The following is a 26885-nucleotide window of genomic DNA, read 5'->3' as shown; positions in this document are numbered from 1 at the left end:
TGCTGCCAGACCTGCTGAGTTTATCCAGCATTTTCTGTTTCTGTTTTTATTGCCTATGAGCAGAGCCCAGCTCTGAAGGAGGAACCAATTATGCCCAGTTAGTAAACTGAGATTTATGTTTGTGACACTGAAGCACCCTCAGGAGTTAACCCTTGGCACCATTAGCTGCCCACAGCACTGCATCCAAGATTGAGCCTGACATTTTAAAGTTTATTTATTAGTCACAAGTAAGGCTTACATTAACACTGCAATGAACTTCCTGTGAAATTCCCCGAGTCGCCACAGTCTGGCGTCTGTTCGGGTCAATGGACCTAACCAGCACATCTTTCATACTGTGGGAGGAAACCGGAGCACCCGGAGGAAACCATGCAGACACGGGGAGAACGTGCAAACTCCACACAGACAGTGACCCGAGGCTGGAATTGAACCTGGGTTCCTGGCGCTGTGAGGCAGCAGGATAGGCATGTGCCTGTAAAAAAGGAAAGATAGGAAAGGTAGGATTCGAGAGCCGTGGATAACCAGGGAAATTGAGGATCTGATTAAAATGAAAAGGGAGGCGTACGTTAAGTCCAGGCAACTGAAAACAGATGGAGCTCTGGAGGAATACAGAGAGAGTAGGAAAGAACTCAAACGGGGAGTTAGAAGGGCAAAAAGAGGTCACGAGATGTTCTTGGCAGGCAGGATTAAGGAGAATCCTAAGGCATTCTATTCATACGTTAGGAACAAAAGAGTTCTCAGGGAGAAAATCGGACCTCTCAGGGACAAAGGAGGGGAATTATGCTTAGAACCCAAGGGAATAGGGGAGATCCTAAATGAATACTTTGCATCGGTATTCACGAAGGAGAGGGGCGTGTTAACCGGGAGTGTCTCGGAGGGAGGTGTTGACCCGTTAGAGAAAATCTCCATTACAAGAGAGGAAGTGTTAGGTTTTTTAGGGAACATTAAAACTGACAAAGCCCCAGGGCCTGATGGCATCTATCCTTGACTGCTCAGGGAAACGAGAGATGAAATTGCTGGGCCTCTGACGGAAATCTTTGTCGCTTCTTTGGACATGGGTGAGGTCCCTGAGGATTGGAGGATAGCGAATGTGGTCCCGTTGTTTAAGAAGGGTAGCAGGGATAACCCAGGAAATTATAGGTCGGTGAGCTTGACGTCCGTGGTAGGGAAGTTGTTGGAGAGGATTCTTAGAGACAGGATGTATGTGCATTTAGAACGGAACAATCTCATTAGTGACAGACAGCATGGTTTTGTAAGAGGGAGGTCGTGCCTTACAAATTTGGTGGAGTTTTTTGAGGAAGTGACAAAAACGGTTGATGAAGGAAGGGCCGTGGATGTCGTCTATATGGATTTCAGTAAGGCATTTGACAAAGTCCCACATGGCAGGTTGGTTAAGAAGGTTAAGGCTCATGGGATACTAGGAGAAGTGGCTAGATGGGTGGAGAACTGGCTTGGCCATAGGAGACAGAGGGTAGTGGTCGAAGGGTCTTTTTCCGGCTGGAGGTCTGTGACCAGTGGTGTTCTGCAGGGCTCTGTACTGGGACCTCTGCTATTTGTGATATATATAAATGATTTGGAAGAAGGTATAACTGGTGTAATCAGCAAGTTTGCGGATGACATGAAGATGGCTGGAATTGCGGATAGCGAAGAGCATTGTCGGGCAATACAGCAGGATATAGATAGGCTGGAAAATTGGGCGGAGAGGTGGCAGATGGAGTTTAATCCGGATAAATGCGAAGTGATGCATTTTGGAAGAAATAATGTAGGGAGGAGTTATACAATAAATGGCAGAGTCATCAGGAGTATAGAAACACAGAGGGACCTAGGTGTGCAAGTCCACAAATCCTTGAAGGTGGCAACACAGGTGGAGAAGGTGGTGAAGAAGGCATATGGTATGCTTGCCTTTATAGGACGGGGTATAGAGTATAAAAGCTGGAGTCTGATGATGCAGCTGTATAGAACGCTGGTTCGGCCACATTTGGAGTACTGCGTCCAGTTCTGGTCGCCGCATTACCAGAAGGACGTGGAGGCATTGGAGAGAGTGCAGAGAAGGTTTACCAGGATGTTGCCTGGTATGGAGGGTCTTAGCTATGAGGAGAGATTGGGTAGACTGGGGTTGTTCTCCTTGGAAAGACGGAGAATGAGGGGAGATCTAATAGAGGTGTACAAGATTGTGAAGGGTATAGATAGGGTGAACAGTGGGAAGCTTTTTCCCAGGTCGGAGGTGACGATCACGAGGGGTCACGGGCTCAAGCTGAGAGGGGCGAAGTATAACTCAGACATCAGAGGGACGTTTTTTACACAGAGGGTGGTGGGGGCCTGGAATGCGCTGCCAAGTAGGGTGGTGGAGGCAGGCACGCTGACATCGTTTAAGACTTACCTGGATAGTCACATGAGCAGCCTGGGAATGGAGGGATACAAACGATTGGTCTAGTTGGACCAAGGAGCGGCACAGGCTTGGAGGGCCGAAGGGCCTGTTTCCTGTGCTGTACTGTTCTTTGTTCTTTTTTCTTTGTTCCACACAGACAGTGAACCAAGCTGGGAAACTTGGCTAGCAGTGCTAACCACTGTGCTACCTTACTGCCTTTTGGTGAGAGGGTTGGCAGACCTAGTGCCTCAGAAACAAGGGCCCAGGAATTCACTTCTCCCCAGCGCCATCAGCACCTCCATTGGCTTCCTCTGCCTTCCTCACTGTCTGAATGTGAACACCCAGGTGCGACCAGGAAACCCAAGTCCCTCCTAATAGACCACACAAAACAGGAAGTGATAAGCATTTAGCTAGTTTGAATTTTCCTCCAGCTGTGAACACAAGCAGCTGTAGACAACTTCAAAAGAGCTAAGTGCTTTTGCATTTCCTTGTTTGTGTAAACGTTGGGGTTCGAACAATGGGTGTACTTTGAGGTGCATTCAAGCATGAAGGGAACTGTAAATAAATACAATTGATTGGATGCTGAGTAGAAACCCAGTAAGCTGTCAGTCAAATGAGAGTTCAACCGACTGGACTGAAATTGAATGGAAACAAAGATTTTCAAAGGGTTGGAAGGTATTTCAAAGACTCTGATCTTTCTAGGAAGGCTCAGAGACTTCAAATAAAAGCTGTATCAATAGAATGGGGCTGAATGAGCAGTTGTGGAGAAGGGGCCCCCCAGTGAAATTGATATCTCTACTCTTTAAAATGATTTCAAAGGTTACTGCTCATAACTGCAATTTCTGAGAAAGAGAAAAGGAATTCCTGATGAAGAATGAGGTGCTACTAGGATTTAAATGCCTGCCAGGTGACCAGGGAGCATGGAGATTAAAGACCAGCCCACAGATGACAGGCAGGAATGAAGATATTAATCACAGAGCTGCCTGAAATTACCATGCCAAGGGTAATCTTCAGGTCTTCCAGGGTCATAAGGGTCAATCTAGCTACAGGACCCCCATCCAGGGAACAGTACTGAGATCAATACCTTGCCCCCAACCTGAGTCCATCCAATGCCCAGGACCTTTGGGGGACACTTCCTCTGCAGCCTGGCAGTGGCAGAGGGCACATTGGCACTGGACTTTCCACCTTGGCTCCCACCCCCTTGGGGTCCAAGGCACCAGCCCAGGGTGTCAGTGCTAGGGGGCAGTGCACCATCAGCACTGACACGGCATGGGGTCTAAGTGGGTGTCTGAGGAGGGAGGCAAACTGAGTGGGAGTCTGTGGGATGAGGAGGGCCTGAGGAGGGATGGTTCTGAGTTGGGAGGGATGTGAGGGGGGTGTTGGGTTGGGTCACCTTCATGCCTCGTAGTGTTGGAATTGTGAAGAATGAGAGGTGACCTCATGAAACATTCTTATGGGGCTTGACAGGGTAAATCCTGAGAGGATGTTTCCCCTCATGGGAGAGTCTAGGACTAGAGGCCATAGTCTCAGAATAAGGAAGCACCAATTTAAGACTGAGATGAGGAGGAATTTATTCTCTCAGAGGGTTGTGGCCCTTTGAAACTCCTTGCCACAGGGAGCTGTGGGGCAGAATCTGTGTGTATATTGAACACTGAGATAAATATTTGATCAATAAGGGAATCAAAGGTTATGGGGATTGGGCAGGAAAGTGGATGTGAGGGATGTCGGATCAGCCATGATCCTAGCTGAGTGGTTGGTAGTGTTGCCCTGGTCAGTTGGGGCGGGTGGTGGGGGGGGGAGGGTGTTGGTGGCTGTTTTGCTGGGGGGGGGGGTGGGGGGGGGAAGTGGGAAATGTGGCTGTGATCAACATTCCTATCCTTGGGAGAAGAGGCACCTCTCTCTGACCACGGAGATCGGGGTGCCCTTTACAAAAAGCTGGGTTGTCCAGCGTGAATCACGGACTGCATTAATTTTAATTAATCAGTTTGGAGAATCCCACCTGACAGATGCTGCCAGCGCCACCGGGAATTGCTCCGGTATTCCCGCTGGCATGAGTACTTAGTCCCGATTTCGGAGAATCACCACTCCTTCCATATTCTTTATAGACTATATTTAGATATCCTCACTGCTATTTCTATATTTAAAAAAAAGTTTATAATTCTGTCCAGTGAGTGACTAATTTTACAACTTTCCTGTTCTGAAAATGTTATCGCGACATTGCATTGCTTTAACTCAATCGACTAAAGTTAGAATCATAGAATCCCTACAGTGCAGAAAGAGGCCATTCAACCCATTGAGCCTGCACTGACAACAATCCCACCCAGGCCCTACCCCTGTAACCCCATGTATTTACCGTGCTAATCCCCTGATACTAAGGGGCAATTTAGCATGGCCAATCAACCTAACCTGCTCATCTTTGCACTGTGGGAGGAAACCAGAACACCCAGAGGAAACCCACTCAGACACGGAGAGAATGTGCAAACTCCAAGCAGTGACCCGAGGCTGGAATTGAACCTGGGTCCCTAGCACTATGAGGCAGCAGTGCTAACCACTGTGCCACCGTGCCACACCTGAAGTTAAAATATTCAAGGCCACTATAGGGTTAAAGCAAACTTCATTTTGAGTAACAGTGGGCAGGCACATTAGTCCTTTCACAGCACATTCAATAGAAATAAACAAAACTTCCCCAAATACTTATTGGTAAGAGTGTGCCAAATAGCTGACTGGCATTTCAGCAGCTCTTGTTCTGCGAACATTTGATACAACCTCACAGGCGCCATTTAATGCTGACTTGTTGCTAACACCAACTTTCTCTATTTCCAACTCGCACAGTGTTGCCGCGACTGAATGAGCCCTTTGTTTCCTGGCAAGACATTCTCGTCTCGTTATTTTTCAATCCCTGCCTCCTCCACATTTCACCCACCTCTTCCTCCAATTTGCGAAATTGTTTCAATCAGCATAGTTTTAATTTAAAAAAAAACATGAAGGGGAAAAAGCTGAAAGTACTGAATGGAGGCATAGCAAAATGAAACAACATTGAATCAGCAATGATTTTAAAATCATGGTCCATGCACTCCCTCTTGACTCAGTCGGTAAGATTGAAACCAATCAAGGCCTCAGTTTGTCCCTCGAGATTTTGTCTCAACATTAGACCATAGAGCGTAGAATTCTACAGTACAGAAGGAGGCCATTCGGTCCATCGAGTCTGCACTGACCACAATCCCACCCAGGCCCTATCCGCACAACCCCATGCATTTACCCTAGCTAGTCTCCCTGAAACTAAGGGGCAATTTTAGCAAGGCCAATCCACCTAACCTGCACCTAATCTTTCGGTCTGTGGGAGGAAACCCACGCAGACATGGGGAAAACGCGCAAACTCCACACAGACAGTGACCCAAGCCAAAATTCAACCACGGATCCCTGGCGCTGTGAGGCAGCAGTGCTAACCACTGTGCCACTGTGCTGCCCTAACCATGATCCTTTAGACTGCTGATATGTTTCAAGTGTCTTTGCACTTGGACTCTGTCCAAAAGAAAATATTTGAGAATTCCAAAAGAAGGCATGCCAGATATCAGAGTTTAATGAGATAACGTAGTCCGAAATATCAGACAAAAAGGGGAAGGGCAATAAATAGAGAACATGATTTAAGCATACGCTTTTCAAAATATGTGATGATTGTAATAGTTTTAAAAAGGATTGATCTGAGTAGTGCCAGAAGAAATGGAATTGTTGGCATTGCCAACACTAGATCAAGGAGGTCCGCCTTGACGAAAGGTCATTCAGACTTGAAATGTTGGCTCTATTCTCTCTCCACAGATGCTATCAGACCTGCTGTGTTTCTCCAGAACTTTCCGCTTCTGTTTCAGATTCCAGCATCTGCAGTATTTTGCCTTTATCTCGATGAGTTGTTTGGTCATGAACTTATTTGCACAATTCTGTTGTCCGATCAATTAATATGACTGACTTCATTGACACAATTAATTAATGCTAACTCATTGTTAAACACTTTTTTTATTCCCATGAAAAGTGGATCTCATGGAAAGGGTAAACCAGGTGTCATCTGTGATGTGTGGGACCCTTGCTGTTTGTAATATATATAAATGATTTGGAGAAAAATGTAACTGGTTTGATTAGTAAATTTGCAGACGACACAAAGGTTGGTGGATTTGCGGATAACGATGAGGACCATCAGAGGATACAGCAGGATATAGATTGGTTGGAGATTTGGGCGGAGAGATAACAGATGGAGTTTAATCCGGACAAATGTGAGGTAATGCAATTTGGAAGGTCGAATACAGATAGGAAATATACAGTAAATGGCGGAACCTTTAAGAGTATTGATAGACAAAGGGATCTGGGTGTACAGGTACACAGGTCACTGAAAGTGGCATCGCAGGTGGAGAAGGTAGTTAAGAAGGCATACGGCATGCTTGCCTTCATCGGCCGGGGCATTGAGTACAAAAATTGGCAAGTCATGTTGCAGTTTCATAGAACCTTAGTTAGGCCATACTTGAATATAATGTTCAATTCTGGTTGCCACACTACCAGAAAGATGTGGAGGCTTTGGAGAGGGTACAGAAAAGATTTACCTGGATGTTGCCTGGTATGAAAGGCATTAGCTATGAGGAGAGGTTGGAGAAACTTGGTTTGTTCTCACTGGAACGACGGAGGTTGAGGGGCGACCTGATAGAAGTCTACAAGATTATGAGGAGCATGGACAGAGTGGATAGTCAGAAGCTTTTTCCCAGGGTGGAAGAGTCAATTACTAGGGGGCACAGGTTTAAGATGCGAGGGACAAGGTTTAAAGGAGATGTACGAGGCAAGTTTTTTACACAGAGGGTGATGGGTGCCTGGAACTCGCTGCCGGGGTAGGTAGTGGAGGCAGATACAATACTAAGTTTTAAGGGGTGTCTGGACAAATACATGAATAGGATGGGAATAGAGGGATATGGTCCCCGGTAGGATAGGGGGTTTTAGTTCAAGTCGGACAGCATGGTCGGTGCAGGCTTGGAGGGCCGAAGGGCCTGTTCCTGTGCTGTAAATTTGTTTGTTCTTTGTTCTTTGTGTGAGGCCAGAGTGGAGATGGAGGCCATTGAGTAGAGAATAGTGTTGGCGAAGGCTGCAATGAACACATATTGCTGAGAAAAGACATTTTGGTGAAGCACCCTCTTCTCAGTATAAATTGGCTCTCTCCCCTGCCATTGCCAAGATGAAAAGCTTCATCTGTGTCTGCTTGCTACAATTCCCATGGCGGATGGGAAGGGAAAAATCTGCCCGACACCTTTTTTCAGCAATATTCAAGTTTTGTGATCCAAATGTCTAATTTAATATAAAATAGTGCAAGTTAAGACAATCGGTATACTTCCAGGTCATAATGTAGTCTTTCCATAAGACCATAAGACATAGGAGCAGAATTAGGCCACTCGGCCCATCGAGTCTGCTCCACCATTCAATCATGGCTGATATTTTTCTTCTCCCCATTCTCCTGCCCTTTCTCCATAACCCTTGACCCCCTTATTAATCAAGAACCTATCTATCTCTGTCTTAAAGACACCCAATGACCTGGCCTCCACAGCCGTCTGCGGCAAAGAGTCTTTCACATTCCATCTACTACCCCCATTGTGTTTATGGCAAAGTAAAATTGGTAAAATCATGGATATTATGTCGTAAGGAAGAACAAAATTCTGGTGGTTAGTTTAGGCCTGTAACTCCTGTAACTCGTGCTCTTTTTATGCCTTTAGAGCTGCTCAGCTGAATGACTTGTCTTTTTATTCAACATCCCCTGCTATTATCATTGGCCCAATCCAACAGTCATGAAGGACTCATACTTCAAGAAGTTTACTATCCAGAACATCTGGATGGTTACAGTGCTTTCAAGGACAGTGCGATGCTTCATGCTTACCTTTTCACCTTTAAGGCCTGGTCGTCCGATCTGTCCCTGTGGACCTGGATCACCCTGGATATCAGAAAGAAGGGACAAGTTAAGATCATGATAACCATCTGTAGTTCCACTCCCTAACCAACAACTAAAGCAACTCATTAATGATTATTTATATTTGATTGAGAGTAAGATTCTCCCTCTCAGGTTTTTTTTTAACTCGACTGAAGTCAATCTCCTTCTGTGCCACCTCATAATAATGTTTGAGTCTCTAGGTCTCAAAGCATTTCACTCAAAAAATTACTTCTGGAATGCAGTGAATGCTTTTATATGGGGAACAATGACCCACATTCCACAAAAGCAACGTTAAAGATCGGAAACAGGGTGATGATCGGATAATATGGTATTTTTGTTGCTATTATTGTGTGAAATGTTGGGCAGGATATACTGAGAACTTCTTAAATTCTTCAAAAAAAATGACACAGATCTCCAACATCCACTTGAGGAGGTACATAGGATTCCAGTTTAATGTCTCATGAAAAAATGCCTACTAAATTTTTTTTTTAAAATAAAAAATAAATTGGTGCAAGATTATGGGGGGCACGGACAGGGTGAATAGGGAACAGCTGTTCCCCTTAGTTGAAGGGTTAGTCATGAGGGGACATAGATTCTAGGTGAGGAGCAAGTGGTTTAGGGGGGATGTGAGGGAAAACTTTTTTACCCAGAGGGTGGTGATGGTCTGGAATGCGCTGCCTGGGAGGGTGCTGGAGGTGGGTTGCCTCACATCCTTTAAAAAGTGCCTGGGTGAGCATTTGGCACATCATAACATTCAGGGCTATGGGTCAAGTGCTGGTAAATGGGATTAGGTGTAAGTTCAGGTGTTTCTCATGTGTCTGTGCGGACTACCAGCACTTGACCCGGGGATGCAGTGTCAACGTAAGTCTACTTGTGACAATTATAAATAAACTTTAAACATTTTCAGAACAAGCATGTAAACCCTGAGGATGAAAACATTTATGAGAAATCTTCATGCATTTAATATTGGATGGGGTTGAAATTCTTAGAAAGTTGCAGGATTAAAATGAATATTTTCACTAAATAAGTGAATATATTCAAATCTATACCTTATCTCCTTTGATTCCTTCCATATCAGGTAAACCAGTGAAACCAATTATTCCCTGAAAATAAAAAACATAGTGCTTTGTTTTGCTGGGACTATCCACATTTTCTATCCATCCTTTCCCTTCCATTTACTTACATGGCATTGCATCAATTTTAAAATTCTCATACTTCTTTTCAGATCTCTCCAAGACCTCCCCCTTTTTTATTTCTGTAACTTTCTCTAACCCTATAGCTCTCCGAAGTCCCTGCACTGCTTCAGTTCTGGGATTGGGATGCCCTCAGTTTTAAGTGTTACACCTTTGACGGTCATGCATTCAGACGTGGAGGTCCTAAACAATATAATTTCCTCCACAAATCAATCTCCCTCTTGATCCTACTTTATTGACCAAATTTTGGTCAGGTGTCCTTAACATCATCATCATCATCAATGGCTCTGTGTCAAATTCTGTTTGGAACACAGAAGCTCCTTGGGAAATGTTACATTAAAGATACTGTATAAAGGCAAATTGCTCTAGTGTGGTAAAAACGCAGCCTTCCCTTACTTAGGTGACATTTTCATAGAATCATAGAATCCCTACAGTGCAGAAGGAGGCCATTCGGCCCATTGAGCCTGCAGCGACAACAATCCCACCCAAGCCCTATCCCCATAACCCGATGTATTTACCCTGCTAGTCCCCCTGACACTAAATATCAATTTAACACGGCCAATCAACCTAACCGGCACATGATTGGACTGTGGGAGGAAACCGGAGCACCTGGAGGAAAACCACGCAGATACAGGGAGAACGTGCAAACTCCACACAGACAGCGACCTGAGGCTGTAACTGAACCTGGGTCCCTGGTGCTGTGAGGCAGCAGTGTTAACCATTGTGCCACCGTGCCCCCAAACACATCCCTAATTTTGCAGCCAGCATACTTATTTACCGTTCCTTGATCCACTGGAGCAAGCTGAGAGGGGTGATTGAAGTCAGCAGTGCTGGTGAGAGATTAATTGAATTGTTTATTTATTTAATTAGTCAGCTAGTGTGTGTATTTTTTTTGGCCTTTACTTTAACAGCAGTTTTTCAAGTTTAAAGTGAAAACTAGAAGTGGGCAGCAAAGGAGTCTGGGAAGGGTTTTTTAAGCGCGTGAAGTATAAAAGGTAGGCTGCAGTATACAGCGAGCAGCGTCGGGAGCAGGCAGTGGAGTGTGTGGGAAGCAGAGTGTGAGCTATAAGACTTTGGCGCACAGGGCTTAGGCTGAAAGGGCGAGTAGGGGTGAGTTTGAATTCATTTTTGCACTTTCTACCTGGTACTGGCAAGGTATCTAGAGGGGATGGGTGTGCAGGCAGTGCAATGTTCCTCTTGCACTATGTTTGAGGTGAGGGACGACGACAGTGTCCCTACTGATTACACCTGTGGGAAGTGCACCCATCTGCAGCTCCTCCCAAACCGTGTTAGGGAACTGGAGCTGGAGTTGGATGAACTTAGGATCATCAGGGACGCAGAGATGGCCATAGACACAAGCTTTCGGAATACAGTTACTCCGAGGATTGAAAACAGATGGGTGACGGTGAGAGGGGCTGGGAGGAAGCAGTCCGTGCAGGGATCCCCGGTGGTCGTTCCCCTTAGCAACAAGTATTCCGCTTTGGATACGGTTGAGGGGGATGACATACCAGTGGGGAGCCGCAGTGAGAGGATCTCCAGCACTGTGTCCGTCTCTGTGGCTCGGGAGGGAAAGGGGGAGAGCGGGAGGGCGATAGTTATTGGGGACACGTTAGTTAGAGGGATAGATAGGAGGTTCTGTGGCAGCAAAAGAGACTCACGGATGGTATGTTGCCTACCGGATGCCAAGGTCCGTGATGTCTCAGACCGTGTTTTCCAGATTCTGAAGGGGGAGGGGAAACAGTCACAAGTCGTGGTGCACATTGGTACCAATGACATAGGTAAGAGAAGGGACGGGGATTTAAAGCAGGAATTTCTGGAGCTGGGCTGGAAGCTGAGAGCCAAGACGAAACATGTGGTCATCTCTGGTACGGTGTCGGTACCACGTGATAGCGAGTTGAGGAACAGGGAGAGAGTGCAGTTAAATATGTGGTTGCAGGGATGGTGTAGGAGGGAGGGTTTCAGATACGTGGATAATTGGAACACGTTCTGGGGAAGGTGGGACCTGTACAAACAGGACGGGGTGCACCTGAACCAGAGGGGCACCAATATCCTCGGAGGGAAATTTGTTACGGCTCTTCAGGGGGGTTTAAACTAATTTGTCAGGGGAGTGGGAAAGGGAGTTGTAGTCCAGAAGTCAGTGAGGGTGGTGAGGTATTGGGGAAGGTATCAGGGTCAAGGGTGGGTACTGGTAGACAGGATGGTGGGTTGAAGTGTGTCTACTTCAATGCAAGGAGCATCCGGAACAAGGTAGATGAACTTGGGGCGTGGATTGGTACTTGGGACTACGATGTTGTGGCCATTACGGAGACGTGGGTAGAACAAGGACAGGAATGGTTGTTGGACGTTCCGGGGTATAGATGTTTCACTAAGTGTAGGGAAGCTGGTAAAAGAGGTGGAGGAGTGGCATTGTTAATCAAGGATAGTTTAACGGCTGCGGAAAGGCACTTCGTGGGGGATCTGCACACTGAGGTAATATGGGCTGAAGTTAGAAATAGGAAAGGAGCGGTCACGTTGCTAGGAGTTTACTATAGGCCCCCAAATAGTAATAGAGATGTGGAGGAAGAAATTGCTAAGCAGATTATGGATATGTGTGGGGGTCACAGGGTAGTTGTCATGGGGGACTTTAACTTTCCAAATATTGATTGGAACCTTTGTAGGTCAAATAGTTTGGATGGGGCAGTTTTTGTGCAGTGTGTGCGGGAGGGTTTCCTGACACAATATGTGGATGGGCCGACTAGAGGTGAGGCCACATTGGATTTGGTACTGGGAAATGAACCGGGCCAAGTGTTAGATTTGGTTGTGGGAGAGCAATTTGGAGATAGTGACCACAATTCGGTGTCTTTTGTTATTGCAATGGAGAGGGATAGGGCCGTACGGCAGGGCAAGGTTTACAATTGGGGGAGGGGTAATTATGATGCGATTAGGCAAGAATTAGGGGGCATAAGTTGGGAACAGAAACTGTCAGAGAAAGGAACTAATGAAAAGTGGAACTTTTTCAAGGAACAAATACTGGATGTTCTTGATAGGTATGTCCCTGTCAGGCAGGGAGGAAATGGCCGAGTGAGGGAACCATGGTTCACGAAAGAGGTGGAATGTCTTGTGAAAAGGAAGAGGGAAGCTTATGTAGGGATGAGGAAACAAGGTTCAGATGGCTCGATTGAGGGTTACAAGTTAGCAAGGAATGAGCTGAAAAAGGGGCTTAGGAGAGCTAGGAGGGGACATGAGAAGTCCTTGGCGGGTCGGATCAAGGAAAACCCCAAGGCTTTTTACTCTTATGTGAGGAATAAAAGAATGACCAGGGTGAGGTTAGGGCCGGTCAAGGACAGTAGTGGGAACTTGTGTATGGAGTCAGTAGAGATAGGCGAGGTGATGAATGAATACTTTTCTTCAGTGTTCACCAAGGAGAGGGGCCATGTTTTTGAGGAAGAGAAGGTGTTACAGGCTAATAGGCTGGAGGAAATAGATGTTCGGAGGGAGGATGTCTTGGCAGTTTTGAATAAACTGAAGGTCGATAAGTCCCCTGGGCCTGATGAAATGTATCCTAGGATTCTGTGGGAGGCAAGGGATGAGATTGCAGAGCCTTTGGCGTTGATCTTTGGGTCCTCGCTGTCCACGGGGATGGTGCCAGAGGACTGGAGAATGGCGAATGTTGTTCCTCTGTTTAAGAAAGGGAATAGAAATGACCCTGGTAATTATAGACCGGTTAGTCTTACTTCGGTGGTTGGTAAATTGATGGAAAGGGTCCTTAGGGATGGGATTTACGACCATTTAGAAAGATGCGGATTAATCCGAGATAGTCAGCACGGATTCGTGAAGGGCAAGTTGTGCCTCACAAATTTGATAGAATTTTTTGAGGAGGTAACTAAGTGTGTTGATGAAGGTAGGGCAGTTGATGTCATATACATGGATTTTAGTAAGGCGTTTGATAAGGTCCCCCATGGTCGGCTTATGATGAAAGTGAGGAGGTGTGGGATAGAGGGAAAGTTGGCCGATTGGATAGGTAACTGGCTGTCTGACCGAAGACAGAGGGTGGTGGTCGATGGAAAATTTTCGGATTGGAGGCAGGTTGCTAGCGGTGTGCCGCAGGGATCAGTGCTTGGTCCTCTGCTCTTTGTGATTTTTATTAATGACTTAGAGGAGGGGGCTGAAGGGTGGATCAGTAAATTTGCTGATGACACCAAGATTGGTGGAGTAGTGGATGAGGTGGAGGGCTGTTGTAGGCTGCAAAGAGACATAGATAGGATGCAAAGCTGGGCTGAAAAATGGCAAATGGAGTTTAACCCTGATAAATGTGAGGTGATTCATTTTGGTAGGACAAATTTAAATGTGGATTACAGGGTCAAAGGTAGGGTTCTGAAGACTGTGGAGGAACAGAGAGATCTTGGGGTCCATATCCACAGATCTCTAAAGGTTGCCACTCAAGTGGATAGAGCTGTGAAGAAGGCCTATAGTGTGTTAGCTTTTATTAACAGGGGGTTGGAGTTTAAGAGCCGTGGGGTTATGCTGCAACTGTACAGGACCTTGGTGAGACCACATTTGGAATATTGTGTGCAGTTCTGGTCACCTCACTATAAGAAGGATGTGGAAGCGCTGGAAAGAGTGCAGAGGAGATTTACCAGGATGCTGCCTGGTTTGGAGGGTAGGTCATATGAGGAAAGGTTGAGGGAGCTAGGGCTGTTCTCTCTGGAGCGGAGGAGGCTGAGGGGAGACTTAATAGAGGTGTATAAAATGATGAAGGGGATAGATAGAGTGAACGTTCAAAGACTATTTCCTTGGGTGGATGGAGCTATTACAAGGGGGCATAACTATAGGGTTCGTGGTGGGAGATACAGGACGGATATCAGAGGTAGGTTCTTTACGCAGAGAGTGGTTGGGGTGTGGAATGGACTGCCTGCAGTGATAGTGGAGTCAGACACTTTAGAAACATTTAAGCGGTTATTGGATAGGCACATGGAGCACACCAGGATGATAGGGAGTGGGATAGCTTGATCTTGGTTTCAGATAAAGCTCGGCACAACATCATGGGCCGAAGGGCCTGTTCTGTGCTGCACTGTTCTATGTAGAATTTATTCGTAAATGTGAAGGAAATCACTGCGAGGAAATGGAACAGAGTATCTGTTCATGATTTATATTTAAATATGCAACCTGGCTTAACTCAAGCATAAAAATCCTGCTGCATCACTTATGGAAATTTCTTCAGAGTTGCTCCGTGTCTGTTCCATAAAGGTATGGTGAGCTTCCTTTGATGTGATGGAAAAGAAAGAAGCCCCAAGGAAATTCCCAGCTTATACATATATAAAATAGCTTATACATATGAAAATGCTTAACATTTTGTCAAACAATCATGGGGGTAAGGATCAACTGGGAGCTTCTTCAACAGAAGTTCCAAATCACAAGATTAATTGCCCAGATAGCTAGCACACGGTGATTTAAAGGTGGGTGTTGTTTGAAGGTATACAGTCCTGGAGTCGCCCAGGTACGATCTCTTCGCTGGACAGAGCTAGCTGATGACAACTACATAGCAATTTTTTGCTCGGTGCACCCATCCTCTCTGGTAGAGAGAGGGAGAGTAGAAAAAAAGTAGCAATAGTTTGATGCTAAGTGGTGACCCCTGTTGTAAATCATATGTTTAAAAACAGGATTGGGCATGTTAAATTCTGATTTTGAGCATGCTAGCTGCTGGCCGGTATTCTCTGACCTCACCCATGACTGTGATTCTTCGGTCCTGCTGCCGCGAATGGATATTTGGCTGGACGCCAAATTCTCCATTCACCCTGGCAGTGGTGGCGGGGCGTGCGACACCGGAAAATTCCGGCTACTGTTCGTATCTGCCAAACACCCTGTCAAATCAAAATCTCTCCATGCTTCTCACAAATGTGTAAGATTTGGCTGGAATTCTCTGGTCTCACACGCCCCGCCACCACTGCCAGTGAGAAGGGAGAGTTTGACGCTCAAATCATTCGCGGCAGCGGGACTGGAGAACCCCAGCCATGGGTGAGGTCAGAAAATTCCGGCTCCGGACTCTGTGCGAAGTAGTGATAGTAAGCTGGTAGCCCATATTCTATCTTTCTCCATTTTTATTTCTGTTGAAGTCAGCAAGAAAGCCAATAAAAATTGGAGACTGAGTCACTATTACCCAATTCACACCATTGTACAAAGTCAATTGGTGCACTCCAATGAGCGTCTTTTGCCCAATAGTCATTGTTAATAAATCAGTAAATGCAACAGCTTTTGCTCTCCACTGAAAAGTGAGGGATCTTGGCATACAAGTACACAGGTCCCGAAAGGCAGCAGTTCAACTAGAAAGGTTATAAAGAAGGCATATGGAATGCTCTCCTTCTTTGATACAGGTGTGGAATATAAAAGTAAGGATATAATGTTGGATTTGTATGAACACTAGTGAGGCCACAACTGGAATATTGTATGCAGTTCTGGTTACCACATTACAGGATGGGCGTAATTGCTCTGGAGAGAGTGCAGAGGAAGTCAACAGGAATGTGGCCAGGGCTGGAAAAGTGTAGCTACGAGGAGAGATTGGACAGGTTGAGGTTATTTTCCTTGGAACAAAGAAGGCTCAGGGGTGAATTGATTGAGGTGTACAAAATGATGAGGGGAAAAGATAGGGTGAACAGCATAAAATTGTTTCCCTTGGCAGAGAATTCTGGAATCAGGGGACATAGATTTACCATCAAGAAAGACTTGAGAAGATAGAACTTTTTTCACTGTATACGAGATGATGATTTGACTTGGCAGGTCTCTTGAAGGCTATTGAGAATGAGGAGGGGCCGCTTCAGCCTTCAGCAATTTATTTTAGGTTCACCAATTTCGCACCAACCAACTGCTCAGCACTTTTTGCCTTGTCTCCTGTGCATAATGGAATTTGGGGATTGATCCCTAATCCCTATCTCGGTGTGGACGGGTTGTGAACCACAGCTGTAACCAACCCCACCAATGGCTGTGGATCATGAGAAACTATCTTCCAGTATTCTCAAACAGGATGGGATCATCTTATCAAAATGAGCCAAGGATCAATCAGTTGATTTTTTTTATGTCCAGCACCAATAAACTTGCACTTGCTCGCTGATATGACAATCTGAATCCCTTGGCAACTGGGTTGAATTTATGGATACTTTTGAGGAAAAGTGGCCAAAAATCCAGACACAGCCAGAGCTGCTCAACATTTCCAGCATTTTCTGTTTTTAGTTCAGCTATCTTTAGTTGAACTTGGGCAGCAGTGATCAGAATACTTTACTTAACAGGGATGTGTCCCAAGATAGTCCTATTTGCATTTAGCAAGGTCAAACTGAATACGTTTAAGATTATGCCAAATTAATCTAAAAAAGACCCTGGCCAGAATTCTCCAACCTCGCCCGCGGCTGAGATTCTCCGGTCCCGCTGCTGTGAATGGAGATTTGGTCCTGCGCCAAATTTTCCGTTCTCGCTGGCAGCGGTAACGAGGGGTGTGAAACTGGAGAATTCCGACCCCTATTTGACCTGTCTGAATGGGTCTTTTGGAATCGTAGTAAACAGAAAGCCATGTGATATCAGTTGGAATATGATATGCTCAGCGTACGATATCATGAATGTTCTAATTTGTGGAGCTAACCATAAATCTTCCCTTTGAATGAATTGGTTAAAAATTGGCTGGTTCCCCTAATTTGTGAGACATTTTTTAATGCTGGCTATGAAATATCTTCTGCCATATAGTTATAAATAAGTTCCTGCAGGGAGTTGGAAAAATGTGATTGGTATAACAGAATTGTGTTCAACCCTAAAAGGTTTAACACTGTCAGAATGAGGAGGAACCAACACAGAAATGAAACTCCTCTATAACATCAAGAGCAGAGAATTTAAACTCACAGCAATACAATAAAGGGGTTTCTTGTAAGCTTATGAGTCGTGCAACAAACATTTCACGGAATTACAGTAACACCTAGAATCCTTACAGTGCAGAAGGAGACCATTCGGCCCATCAAGTCTGCACCGACCACAATCCCACCCCGGCCCTATTCCCGTAACGCCACATTTTTACCCTGCTAATCCTCCTGACACTCGGGTCAATTTAGCATGGCCAATCAACCTAGCCTGCACATCTTTGGACTGTGGAAGGAAACCAGAGCACCCGTAGGAAACCCACGCAGACACGGGGAGAACGTGCAAACTCCATACAGACAGTGACCCGAGGCCGGAATTGAACCCAGGTCCCTGGTACTGTGAGGCAGCAGTGTTAACCACTGTGCTACCGTGCCACCCCTATTGATAACAAGGAGCGAGAGGATAAATGATCCCTATTCTTGTCTTTTTGCTGGCAACTGGATGGCATGTTATTACATTCCTTACATTTTTTGTGAATGAATCAGGGGTCAAATGCTTCGTTCTACTTGAAAGGAAATTCACAAAGCTATGGAAAAGTGAATCGTGTGGAGGACGGAGAGGAAAAGTGAATCGTGTGGAGGACGGAGAAGATCTGCAGAGAGATTTGGACAGGCTGAGTGAGTGGGCGAGGATATGGCAAATGGAGTATAACGTTGAGAAATGCGAGGTTATACACTTTGGAGGAAATAATAACAAATGGGATTACCATCTCAATGGAAACAAATTAAAACATGCTACCGTGCAAAGGGACCTGGGGGTCCTTGTGCATGAGACGCAAAAGTCCAGTCTGCAGGTACAACAGGTGATCAAGAAGGCAAATGGGATGTTGGCCTATATCGCGAGGGGGATAGAATATAAAAGCAGGGATGTCTTGATGCACCTGTACAGGGCATTGGTGAGGCCGCAGCTGGAATACTGTGTGCAGTATTGGTCCCCTTATATGAGGAAGGATATATTGGCATTGGAGGGAGTGCAGAGAAGGTTCACCAGGTTGATACCGGAGATGAGGGGTTTGGATTATGAGGAGAGGCTGAGGAGATTGGGTTTGTACTCGTTGGAGTTTAGAAGGATGAGGGGGGATCTTATGGAGACTTATAAGATAATGTGGGGGCTGGATAGGGTGGAGGCGGAGAGATTCTTTCCACTTAGTAAGGAAGTTAAAACTAGAGGACACAGCCTCAAAATAAAGGGGGGTCGGTTTAAGACAGAGTTGAGGAGGAACTTCTTCTCCCAGAGGGTGGTGAATCTCTGGAATTCTCTGCCCACTGAGGTGGTGGAGGCTACCTCGCTGAATATGTTTAAAGCGCGGATGGATGGATTCCTGATCGGTAAGGGAATTAAGGGTTATGGGGATCAGGCGGGTAAGTGGTACTGATCCACGTCAGATCAGCCATGATCTTATTGAATGGCGGGGCAGGCTCGAGGGGCTAGATGGCCTACTCCTGCTCCTATTTCTTATGTTCTTATGTTCAGGCAACTAAAATGGCTGCATTAACGACCACTAATCTTGACAAAAAATGGAGCTGATCGGGAATGTCCCAATCAATCATGCCTGCAAGTGAGTGGTATTAACTTGAGGGACATAACTTTCAAACTAGTAACAATAATCTACTGATTGCATTGTGTTGGATAATTCACCCAAGAGGATTTGCCTCTTGGCCGCCTATTTCAGAACCATCTGTGTTACGTCCCTGTACACTTTTCTTCCTCTAAGCTTAATTGTAATGCTTGTGGTGGAACAGTCTGCTGTAAGCTTTCAAGGCAGGGGGTTGGAACTGCTAGGAAAAAAAGGACTAAAATCTGAAGTTCAGCTTCCACCATGCCGGTACTTGTATAATGCAAAAATATTGAGGTTGTACACTAACCATAGAAACTGATCTCTATCAGTTAATTGAAAACCGACTCCAAATAACACATGGGGTCCCTGTGGTTTAGAGTTTGGGGAACAATAGGAAAGGATTTTTTCAGTGGGAGGGGTTCCCATCCGCCATCTTCTGAGGCAACAAGGAGGAGGGTGACAATTTGTAGGAATGTTTGCGCGCATAGGGCACCTTGTCACCTCAATCACTAATAGGTATACCATGGTGATTCAATAACTTTGTACACATTAGAAATGAGAACCTTTGTAATTCCTGTTACTGTCGTGAAAAATGCTCTAGCCTGCTTTGGGCACTAACATCCTCAATTAGAATGTTGACAAAATGAAGGTGTTTCTTACCAGTGGCACTGAAACCTGCATGTTGAGATCAGCAGCAAGTGTAAGGCCATGCATTCCCAGCAGTGGAAAGCTATTCCCTTCTGAGGACCTTCACACAAGGTAGTAAGTAGTACACCAAGGATTTACAGATTGAGATGCAGGATTTCTTGTTCAACCATGATTGTCTTTAAGAAAGGAGCAATGATCAGACTCAAAGGTCGGATGGAGTTTATGAGGGACATTTCCGCCAAAATTCTACCACCCTGCTTGCCACGGAATCGGAGCAGGTGAGGGGTGGACAATGGGAAGGTCTGTTGACCTCGGGTGGGATTTTCCGGGCTCGGGTCGAGTGAGGATGTAAAATCCCGTCCATAAATTATGAGCGCTGTATTGAAGAAACTCATCCACAAGTGAGTTTTATACAGTAACTTCAGTGGATGTTCCACATGGCAAGATGCCACATATGCTCCAAGGTAGCATGCTTGTGTAGTCTCCCCAAGGCATTGGAAACCTTTGGGCCCAATTTTACCATCAAGTTTCACCCATTTTCGGGCATGAAAACTTGGTAACGTCAGGTGTGAGGTGAGTAGCATGATCCGGGCCCGCCTCTGCGCCCGTTCCCCCTTTACCAATGTCTGAAAATGTCCGCCGTCGGGACCACGTCCAAGACAGGCGTGACATCAATTTAAATGCATTTACATGCATTTAAATTGACTTAATGGGTTGCACGCCCAAACTTAACTGCATTTCCCCCTTTACCATCGTGTTCACCCGTCCAGATTCGGCGCAAAGCAGACATGCTCGGCCAAGGTCCAATTCGGGCGCTCCAGCTTCTGAGGAGGTAAGTTCAGAGCTTCCGGCGGCTCTCTGACTCAGATCGGTTGGTGGGGGGAGCAGGGAGGTGGGTCAGATAGCGCTCTGGTGGATGGGGGGAGGGAGGCTGGTCTGGCTCCCTGGTGAGGGGGAGGGAGGTGGGTCAGATGCTCTCTGATGGGGAGGGAGGGAGGCGGGTCAGATGGTTCTCTAGTGGGGCGGAGGGAGGCGGGTCAGATGGCTTTCTGGCGGGAAAGGGGCAGGGGAGTCCACTGGATACATTAGCTCTCCAAAAGGTTAGCTGACCTCCTCAAAGGACTCTGTTTCGACCTTGGGCAGCATTTTCCAATCCCCAGGGTGTGTTTGTGGTGGCGGAGGCAGCCCGCAGTTGGCTGGCAGCAGGATCTTCCAGACCCACCACTGCCAATGGGTTTTCGTGTTCGCAGCCTCTGTCGCCAGGTTAGCTGCAGCGAGGGATCTCTGTCAGGCAGAACAGGAAATCCCGGAATATTTTGGCCCTTCTCTTCAAATGTCTAGAGCCCAGGAGTCGTGGGTGAAGTTAATTGCATCTAACAGACTGTAGTTACATTAGTATGTGTGCAACTGTCCCATGAACCACATATTTGCAAAATACAACACTTCCCCACTACCTACCCACTAACTCCGGTGAAAATGGTGGGTACTGGGTTCTGGAATGGGATTTCCAGAATCGGGGCTCAGGCTTCATTTTGGCTGAGGCAGGGAGACCTTCCATCTTTACAAAAATTCAGACTTCAGTATTCTGGTCATCCTTCCAATCCATGCTCCCTTTCAACATGTGTTCCCACTGAGAGTGAAGAATTGGTACATTTCCTGTATGCTGGACATCCTTGATGTAACGTATTTACTTGTCATCACCAAAGAACAACTTGTTACTATTTTTTAATTCAGAAAAGTAAACAAAAGACTCTTCACTGAAGGAATCCTCAAAATGAGGAATTAAAGTCGAAAGGAGCTGTAGTTTTAATGCTGATCTGTTCATTTTGTCTTGTTTGCGTGCATTTCATAGAATCATAGAATCCCTACAGTACAACCATTCGGCCCATCGAGCCTGTACTGACCACAATCCCACCCAGGCTCTATTCCCGTAACCCCATGCATTTACCCTGCTAACCCCCCTGACACTCGGGACAATTTAGCATGGCCAATCAACCTAACCCGCACATCTTGGACTGTGGGAGGAAACTGGAGCACCCGGAGGAAACCCACACAGACACAGGGAGAACACACAAATTCCACACAGACAGTGACCCAAGGCCGGGCCCTGGCATTGTGAGGCAGCAGTGCTAACCACTGTGCCACTGTGCTGCGGTGAACAGCAATTGTATTTCATTGTGTCTCGCTGTGGTCAAAATATGTCATCCTTTCAAAAACATGAAGCTTGGAAACACCCAGTTTTGGTTCGGACTATTTATTGTCAGAAACAAATCCTCAAAGCTCCATGTAGTATCTGTAAAAATGCAATTGAGTCTGAAGCAGAATTTAAAGCTTGTCTTTGGGGCAGCAGAGTTCAAACAGTGACTTGCTCCTGACACACAGCTGTCATCCTCCAGGACTAAGTGAACATCAGCGTCATTTCAAACATTAGATGTGACCCATCCATTTTCCTGGAATGTTGATGAGTGTTTTACCATTCTTTGTTGTGCAAGAGGGACTTTTCTCAAGTCAGATTGGAAGCACATCATTTATTTGGCTTGAAAATGCGCAAATGGCCAATTGACCCTTGCAGACGCAAATGTGCAATTTATTCTTTCAAATGCTATGATGTCCCAAATATGGAAATGTTTTGGAATAGAAAAATATTGACCTGTATTTTCCTTGGGACTTCTCCCATCCCCACATTGGCTGAAGTTTATTTATGTTTGTAATTTCTATTTGTATCATGTTTGCTCCCTGATTTGGGACCCCTTTCATTCATGGAGACATTCTCTTGTCCAGATGAAAGCCAGACCATGCAAATAAGCTGAACCTAGAGATTCAGACAGTCTCTATATTGGATAGGCACATGGAGCACACCAGGATGATAGGGAGTGGGATAGCTTGATCTTGGTTTCAGATAAAGCTCGGCACAACATCGTGGGCCGAAGGGCCTGTTCTGTGCTGTACTGTTCTATATTCTATGTTCTATCTGAATGCACATATCATTTGCAACAAAGTAGATGAACTGATAGCGCAAATAGAAATTAATAAGTACAATTCGATGGTAATTACAGAGGTATGGCTGCATAGATTGGGACCTCAATATTGAGGGATATGTGACACTTTGGAAGGACAAGAAGTTGAGAACAGGTGGAGGGATAGGCTCTGTTAATTAATGATGGTATTCACACATTAGAAAGGGACGACCCAAGTTCAGGAAAACAGAATGTAGAAGCAGTTTGGGTTGAGGTGCAAAACGATAAAGGCAAGAAATCACTTGTGCAAGTTAGGTCCCCTAATTGTAAATACATGGCAGGACAGAGCATAAAATAGATAGTGGGAGCTTGTCAGAATGGTACTGCAATAATCATGGTGGATTTTAATCTACATATAGGTTGGAAAAATCAGATAGGCAAAGGTAGTGTAGACGAGAAAGCTCTTGGTATAGCTTCTTAGAACAGCATTTTCTGGAGCCAAGCACAGGAATGGCTACACTAGAAAACCTGGTATTGCGCAGTGAGATAGGATTAATTGATAACCTCAGTGAAGGCACTCTAGGTAGCAGTGATCATAATATCATTGAATTTTATATTCAGGTTGAGGGAGAGAGGAGTGTGTCCAAGATTAGTATTTTAAACTTAAATAAGGGCAACTATGAAGGCATGAAAGTGGAGCTAGATAAAGTGAACTTGCAAATATGCTTAATTGATCAATCGACAGATGATCCGTGACAGACATTTAAAGTGCTATTTCAGAATATACAGAAGAGACATACTGATGAGAAAGAAAAACTGCAAGGGAAGGGCCTATTGTCTGAGGTTAACCAAAAAAGTTAAAGTTAGTATTAAACTTAAAGAAAAAGCAAATATTTGTGCAAAAATGCGTGGCAGGTCAGAAGATTGGAAAGAGTATGAAGAACACCAAAGAATGACAAAAAGATTGACAAGGAAGTACAAACTAGAGTGCAAGAAGAAGCTAGCCAGTTATATAAAGGTGATCAGTAAGAGTTTCTATAGATATTTAAATAAGAAGATAGTTAACAAAGTGAGCATTGGTCCTATAGAAAGTGCATTCAGGGAACTGATAATAGGAAGTAGGGCTATAGCGGATGAATTAAACAAATATTTTGCATGTGTCTTTAATAAAAACGACACAGTAACATCACAGAATTCACTGTAAATCGTGAAATGGAAGGGAGGTAGAAACTCGGAGAAAATTACAATCCCAGGTAAGTGGTATTAAGCAGCTTATTGGGTCTGAGGGCTGACAAGTCATGAACATGGATGGAGCTTTGCAAGGTCCTCTCGTTTCAATTTATCTGTGCGTTTTCTGGGGACAAGAGAATATTGTGCAGCAAAATTAAACCCTGGGAGCTGCTCAGCGCAGTTTGAGCTCAGGAGAAGTCCTAGCTCACTGAGAGGGTGGAGCAAGGTCCAGGGAGCCATCTAGACCTTGGTGAAGACGGGAAACTGGAGCTCAGTTAAGCCCCGGATCAGCTTAGTAAAGCTAGCAACATGCAGAAGAGTTGATTCGAGGCGGGATTGCATCTTTGTGAATCCTGTGGAATGCAATCTCAGGAGAAAAGTTTGAACCATTGGAAGGTGAGCAGCCATTGGGTCACCACCCTCCACTGAGTCAGAGCAGTTTGTGAGGGAATTCAGAGGTTGGATCTCCAAAAGTGAAAAGTCAAAATCCCTTGGAAGAGAGACAGAGTTTTAATGATATATTATGACTCACATTGGTCACTGACACCCGGGTGGTTTGCTAAGAAAGCCAAGGGATCTGTTTTGATCGCATCTGCCATTTAATAGCAACAACAGATTCCTGCTAATTCTATTTATCTCATGTTAATTCCGAGCTTTCAAGAATAAGGTAGATGTTGTAAAATTCTGACTTTGTACAATAAATGTTATTTTCTTTGTTTAAAACCATCTTGTAGCTTTGTTCCCCGATCGGGTAACTGGGATTTAAAACATTGTCTACTTTAAACAAAACATTACTGGTCCCTCACTGGATCATAACAATGCCATGAGCCTGGCAGCAAGTGAGGGAGAACAAAATGATCAAAATAAGTATAAATTAGCAGTAAGGAAAAATGAATTTGCATTTATATAACATATAATACAGATATTATAGGGGATAGAATCACCTCACAATGAATGAAATACTTATCAAATAGAGTTACTAGGTGGAATTTTATCGACTCGCTGCGCCCATCGATGGGCAGACTGCCCACCGGGCAGTGCCCGGGGAGGGGTCTGTGGGGATGGGCCTTATAGGGGCAGGGCCTGAAGGGATAGCCCGATCCAATACGGGGGGGGGGGGGGGGGGGGCAGTGGTGGGGGGCCGCTGCACATTCTGGCTGTGATCAGATCGAGGGCAAGGGAGGGTGAGCCCGCTGCCGCTCTGCATCGCAATCGGATTATGGGCGGGGGGGGGTGTGGTGAACCATCGTTGGTTCCCACTGGATAGTGCTGAGCCAGGGGCTGGCCAGGACTGCAAGGATGTACATATGTTACTGTTGGGTTGTGCTATTGTTGCTGTTGGGTTAGGGTGGGGTTGTTACACCTTTGTATTGTAGTGTTGTGGCACATCCCAGTCGGGCTCCGCCTCCTGGGAGAGGTATAAGAGTCCCTGCTCTGGCCGGGACCCCTTCAGTCTGGGATAGTGTATATAAGTTCTGGTAGCTTCGTTAACAGTAAATAAAAGCCTTTCATTTACTGAGCTTCAAGCCTCGTGTCTGAATAGTGCATCAATTTTATTTACTGTCGTTAAACTCTCGTCGAGAAAAAAAAAGAGAGTATGGAGCAAATTCTGAAGCCGGAACGCCTTACGCTAGATCCATGTGCGGTGGGCGCTTCTAACACCTTCGACCACTGGCTGAAGTGTTTCGAAGACTACCTGGCAGCCTCCGCAGTGGTCACCACAGATGATGACAGACTCTGGGTCCTCCATGCGAGGGTAAGCGGCACTGTCTACCTCGCGATCCGTGCGGCCACTAATTATCCTAAGGCCTCGAGCTTCTAAAGAAGCGCTATACCAAACCACCTAACGAGATACACGCTCGTTACCTCCTAGCCACTCGGCGACGGCAGTCTGGCGAAACGATGGAGGACTATGCCAATGAGCTCCTACAGCTAGCCAGGGGCTGTGACTGCAAAGCTGTGTCGGCTGAGCAGAGCATGTACGACCTCGCCCGAGATGCGTTTGTGGCTGGGGTCGGATCATCGTACATTCGACTTAAACTGTTGGAGAAGGGTAACCTTAATCTTACCCAGGCCATCGAGTTAGCAGAGATGCTCGAGTCGGCTTCCAAGAGCTTAGTTTTATATCCGGAGGACCACGTGGAGACAATGTGGCAGGAGCAGTCGCAAATCCCTCCTCGTCCCTCGGGTTCGAAATGCTGTGTAATGGCGTGCTCCCATTCAGGCCAGATGACGGCTGCAGCCCCGGGCGGCCCGCGGTGCTACTTCTGTGGAGGAGCGAAGCATACCCGGCAAAAGTGTCCCGCTAAAGCTGTATTGTGCACCGCATGCGGTAAAAAAGGGCATTATTCAAAAGTGTGCCGATCCAAACCTAGGAACGGCAGTGCGGCCTGCGATTCTTCAGAGCTTGGGTCTTCATCGTCGAAGTTGTCACGGGGTTCGTCCACGTGCGAGACCAGGACGACGCCATTACGGTCGACGGAGTCGGAGGAGTATGACCACCAGGGGTCGCTGAGTTTGGCGCCCTCACCCACGTGCGATTCATGGGGGCAGCCATGTTGGTCGACACTGACCACGAACGACCAGCAGGGGTCCTCCTCATCGATTTCAGCTGCCTGCAGTGGCGCTCATGAACCAGCGGTGGCGTCGATCATCCTGGACCAGGCCAAGCCTCATAGACTCGACAGATCTATGATGAATATCCAGGTAAATAACCACGTGATCTATTGTCTGTTTGACAGCGGGAGCACTGAGAGCTTTATCCACCCAGACACTGTGAAGCGGTGTGGACTCCAGATTCAACCTGCCAAACAGACAATCTCTATGGCATCAAGGTCCCGGTCTGTTGCCGTGCTAGGGAGTTGCGTGGTAACCTTGAAAGTACAAGCACAGTTTACGAGCGCTTCAAGCTCCTTGTGTTGCCGTATCTTTGCGCGCCAATACTTCTCGGACTAAACTTCATGGTCCACTTGAGGAGTGTAATCCTACAGTACGGTGGGCCACTCCCTTCACTGGCAGTGGGAAAACAGCAGCAGCCTCCAAATTGCCCAATGCGCCCCGCCTGCAGCCTCTCGACGCTGAAGATCACCATACCCTCCTTGTTTCA

At 46.0% G+C, this 26885-nt stretch overlaps 1 protein-coding gene across 3 annotated transcripts in view; it reads right to left on the bottom strand.

Annotated features, from left to right (window-relative positions):
* Positions 1-26885, bottom strand: part of col22a1 (collagen, type XXII, alpha 1) — a 339481-nt gene that overhangs the window by 145997 nt on the left and 166599 nt on the right. For 2 of the 3 annotated variants that reach the window (XM_078215791.1, XM_078215793.1), the window contains 2 exons: positions 9368-9421; positions 8268-8321 (listed from right to left, as the gene is read on the bottom strand). In XM_078215791.1, the coding sequence (XP_078071917.1) occupies positions 8268-8321; positions 9368-9421 (108 nt within the window). The remainder of the gene's footprint in view (positions 1-8267; positions 8322-9367; positions 9422-26885) is intronic. The other variant, XM_078215792.1, reaches the window with a different exon arrangement.

Source organism: Mustelus asterias, chromosome 7 (assembly GCF_964213995.1).
Source record: "Mustelus asterias chromosome 7, sMusAst1.hap1.1, whole genome shotgun sequence".
NCBI lineage: Eukaryota > Metazoa > Chordata > Chondrichthyes > Carcharhiniformes > Triakidae > Mustelus > Mustelus asterias.
This window is presented reverse-complemented; position numbering and strand designations above follow the sequence as displayed.